This window comes from Myxocyprinus asiaticus, chromosome 15 (assembly GCF_019703515.2).
Source record: "Myxocyprinus asiaticus isolate MX2 ecotype Aquarium Trade chromosome 15, UBuf_Myxa_2, whole genome shotgun sequence".
Lineage (NCBI taxonomy): Eukaryota > Metazoa > Chordata > Actinopteri > Cypriniformes > Catostomidae > Myxocyprinus > Myxocyprinus asiaticus.
Window position 1 is genome coordinate 520,001 of NC_059358.1, and position 5,000 is coordinate 525,000.

Below are 5,000 nucleotides of genomic sequence, written 5' to 3' on the forward strand. Positions count from 1 at the left end.
TTCACCTCAGAGCTGGTTGGTTTAGCTTGGAAAAAGTGGGCGGGCACTGTTGTGCTCTATTAAGGGGAGGGGCATTCTCATTACAGAGAGCATTTGATTGGATACAAATTTGGATACGCCTGTGAGAGCAAGATGAGTCATCAATATTTTTGGTCCATTTTCCTGGAAGAGAAATTGAACGTTTAAATGCATATATCTGTTAAATTTTGCCAACTCTCTCTGTACCTGAAGTCACTGTAGGGGTGGATGATCCAGGTTCCAGCCGATTTCAGCCGCTCCTGCTCCAGTGCCACGGCTTTGTGGCTGCCGAACATGCGGAGGGAGAACTTGTTGACGCCGGGCTGCAACATTGCCCCGAACTGCCTCTGGATGAAGGTGGACTGGTTTGAGTAGCTGTAATCCTCACCGTCCAGACCTGGTCCGGCCTCAGGGGTCCCGGCTGCCGTGGTGGTGGTGGTGGTCTCGGGTCCGGCGGACACCACGACCATCCCGGTGCCCGTGGAGGAGGAGGTGGACATCAGAGCGGCACGGGAGGCGGCAAACCCCACGGAACGATGCACGGTGGGCGGGGCCGAGCCCGTGGGGGGGAGCAGTAGGGGCAGAGGGGTGGTGGGCGTTCCTGCTGCCGTGGCCGAACGGAAGGGACCACCATCTCGCGTGGAACTCAGGACGGACAGACGGCGTCGCACAGGCAGTGGCTCGCCCTCCAGAGACGCCTGGGAAAGGCGATAACCGGGAGACGGCAGGCTGCTCTTACTGCGCCGCTTGGGGTCGCTGTTACGGGTGGGCCGACAGTCTGTGCCCGCGGAACCCCCGGTGCCCACTGTACCACCCCCTGCCCCATCCATACCAATGCCAGGTACAAGTCACACACACACACACACACACACACACACACACACTCACACACTAGACTGACCTTAGTCTGGTGTCAGATAAACACAGGTCTGTCCGGCTTTGTTATTTTTCATTATGGTCTTTACAGAAGGACGTTAAAAAAACGAGCTCGTGAAATATGACCTCATTGCTGCTAAAATGATGGATTTTCCTTGACGTTTCCTCCAGAGGACGCGTCGCCCCGCCGCCCTGCTGTCCTCCGACGCGTCCTCATCATGTTCAAACGCCCTTGAGTCGCCGGATAAACGCGCGTCCCTGACGCTCCGTTCGCCCTTGACGCGCCCCAATTCACGCGCCGTCCATCATTCTTCATCAGTTCTCCTTGAGGCCCGAAGCTCTCCGACACCGGGCGAACCCATCGTCATACCGAATCCTAATAACCCGCACACGCTCCGTGATTCGGTGACCCCAGCCTCCGGTTATCACGGCGATGTCTCGCGCTCTCCGCTCAACATATGCGGTTACATAAAAATTAATTAGAAAAAGCGGCACAGGGCATTAATCTATCAGATCAGGCGCTTCATCATCATCATCATCATCATCAGACACATTCAGAGGCGCAACAGGAGAAACAAAAGCGAGAATTACCGGAGAAATGAACCGGAGCGCGCCGCGTTATTCTTCAAAACCCCAAAGATCCTCCACATCTAACGCGTTTTTATCCCGTATTTAAGGAGGTGTAAATGTCAGAAGAGTCCTTCGGAACGATCCGTGTGAACTTGTTAATCTCACAGAGTCACAGCGTTATTACACCCCGGATCCCTCGTGAAATAAATATGAAATCAATGTCTGTGAGCGCATGAAGGTCTGTTGCCATGGCAGCAGCAGCAGCCCTCTCACCCGTGTGCACTCACACTCCGGCGGCTCAGGTTTGAGCGCGCGTCACCATGACGACACACAGGTGGGAGGAGAGACAGAGACTGATTGACAGACAGACAGATACACTGACAGCATATTATTAGTATAATTTCTTTCTCTGTCTTGATGCTTAAGCAGTATTGTAAGTAAAACAATCATGTCACTAATGCACTTTTCAATTGAAAATTTAAATAGAGACAGACAGATGCTTGGGTACAAGACAAATGGATAGGCTACTATTCATACAAATGACTACCATATCATGTTGAATTTCTGTGCAGCAAAGGTGAATTATCAGTATTCCATCTGCATGTACACCCCAATCTGTCTGACAGATAGTGAGACTGGGGAAACTCACATCCGGTACCCTCACTATTAGCACTGGTGATCCTCAGGGATGAATTCTCTCTCCACTGCTTCTTCTCCCAGTACACAAGTGACTGCACTGCAAAAGACCCCACTGTCAAGCTCCTGAAGTTTGCAGACGACACCACGGCCATCGGCCTCATCTGCGACATACAGATGGGAGGTTGAACAGCTGGCTGTCTGGTGCGACAACCTTGAGATGAACATGCTCAAAACAGTGGAGATGATAGTGGATTTCAGGAGAAACACACCCTGCCCACCCTCCAAGACCTGTACGTCTTCAGAGTGAGGAAACGTGCAGGTAGAATCACTCTGGACCTCACACACCCTGCCCACTCCTTTTTGAGCTGTTGTCCTCTGGCCGGCGCTACAGAGCACTGAGCGCCAGGACATCCAGGCACAAAAACAATTTTTACCCTCAGGCCATTTTCCTCATGAACAATTAAACTGCCTCAGGACTCCCCCATAGTGCAATAATGTAAATAAATATCTCATGTACATATGTAAATTCACTCATATTTAATTCAATAACTGTACATACCCCTACCTTGCACATACATTACCACTTGCACATGTACATACCTCATTCTGTTATATGTCCTATTACCTGTATATGTCTATTTATACTCTTACCTTGTTTTATATTCTGTGTCTCATTGTAATGTTCTGTGTGCACTTGCTTATCCTATCACCAAAAAAAAATAAAAAATTCCTTGTGTACATGAGAACACGACAATAAAGCTCATTCTGATTCTGATGTACGCACAGGCTATTTCTTACTCAAAGTGGCGCTGATGCAGTGCTAGGTAGTAACGGATTATATGTAATCTGGATTATTTAATCATGATTACAAAAATAAAGTACTTGTAACTATATTAAATTACATTTTAAAATACTCATCTAACCTTAACTGAAATTGCCGAACCAATTGCATTAGTGCTGGTAAGTTAGTTTTAGTTTCACAAATTGCTTTTAATGTTACTATAATATGTAATCCAAGAGATCACTTTACCGACTACAATTTTAGTCATGTAATTGGTATTCGGTACCAGATTACATTTCAACCAAGCACTGCACATATGTTACACTGGTTTACTTGATTTATTTGATGAAGAAACAACGGGGAAGTAAACTATAGCAGGTTTAACACATGAACAGTATGATATGATTATTGTCATTTGGGTGTACTACTGAAATGATGTAAATTGTGAGTCTATTTAGACTCAATAAGTGCCTGAGAAAATAGATATGTGTATCTTATGTGTTATGTGTAGATTATGTGTATTTTATGTGTTATGTATAGATTATGTGTATTTTATGTGTTGGTTATGTGTATGTTATGTGTAGGTTATGTGTTATGTGTATGTTATGTGTTATGTGTATGTTATATGTTACGTATAGATTATGTGTATTTTATGTGTTATGTGTAGATTATGTGTATGTTATGTGTTATGTGTAGGTTATGTGTATGTTATGTATTATGTGTAGGTTATGTGTTATGTGTAGATTATGTGTTATGTGTAGGTTATGTGTATGTTATATGTTATGTGTAAGTTATGTGTATGTTATGTGTTATGTGTAAGTTATGTGTAGGTTATGTGTATGTTATGTGTTATGTGTAGGTTATGTGTATGTTATGTGTTATGTGTAGGTTATGTGTTATGTGTTATGTGTAGGTTATGTGTACGTTATGTGTTATGTGTATGTTATGTGTTATGTGTAGATTATGTGTAGGTTATGTTATGTGTAGGTTATGTGCATGTTATGTGTTATGTGTAGGTTATGTGTATGTTATGTGTTATGTGTAAGTTATGTGTATGTTATGTGTTATGTGTATGTTATGTGTTATGTGTAAGTTATGTGTATGTTATGTGTTATGTGTATGTTATGTGTTATGTGTAAGTTATGTGTATGTTATGTGTTATGTGTAGGTTATGTGTATGTTGTGTTATGTGTAAGTTATGTGTATGTTATGTGTTATGCGTAAGTTATGTGTATGTTATGTGTTATGTGTAAGTTATGTGTATGTTATGTGTTATGTGTAGGTTATTTGTATGTTATGTGTTATGTGTATATTATGTGTTATGTGTAGATTATGTGTAGGTTATGTGTTATGTGTAGGTTATTTATATGTTATGTGTTGGTAATGTGTATGTTATGTGTTATGTGTAGGTTATTTGTATGTTATGTGTATTTTATGTGTATTTTATGTGCATATTATGTGTTATGTGTAGGTTATGTGTATGTTGTGTTATGTGTAAGTTATGTGTATGTTATGTGTTATGTGTAGGTTATGTGTATGTTGTGTTATGTGTAAGTTATGTGTATGTTATGTGTTATGCGTAAGTTATGTGTATGTTATGTGTTATGTGTAAGTTATGTGTATGTTATGTGTTATGTGTAGGTTATTTGTATGTTATGTGTTATGTGTAGATTATGTGTAGGTTATGTGTTATGTGTAGGTTATTTATATGTTATGTGTTGGTAATGTGTATGTTATGTGTTATGTGTAGGTTATTTGTATGTTATGTGTATTTTATGTGTATTTTATGTGCATATTATGTGTTATGTGTAGATTATGTGTATGTTATGTGTAGGTTATGTGTATGTTATGTGTAGGTTATTTGTATGTTATGTGTTATGTGTATATTATGTGTTATGTGTAGATTATGTGTAGGTTATGTGTTATGTGTTGGTTATGTGTATGTTATGTGTTATGTGTAGGTTATTTGTATGTTATGTGTATTTTATGTGTATATTATGTGTTATATGTAGATTATGTGTATGTTATGTGTATGTTATGTGTTATGTGTAGGTTATGTGTATGTTATGTGTATTTTATGTGTATATTATGTGTTATGTGTAGATTACGTGTATGT

General features: G+C 41.2%; 1 protein-coding gene across 1 annotated transcript in view; it reads right to left on the reverse strand.

The window, feature by feature from the left end:
- The window catches only part of LOC127453084 (potassium/sodium hyperpolarization-activated cyclic nucleotide-gated channel 3-like), a 26,071-nt gene extending 24,417 nt beyond the window's left edge, over nucleotides 1-1,654 (reverse strand). Inside the window, exon 1 of the mRNA XM_051719145.1 lies at nucleotides 226-1,654. Coding sequence (XP_051575105.1) covers nucleotides 226-848 — 623 coding nt within the window. The 5' untranslated portion in view covers nucleotides 849-1,654. The remainder of the gene's footprint in view (nucleotides 1-225) is intronic.
- Between the last annotated feature and the right edge of the window lie 3,346 nt (nucleotides 1,655-5,000).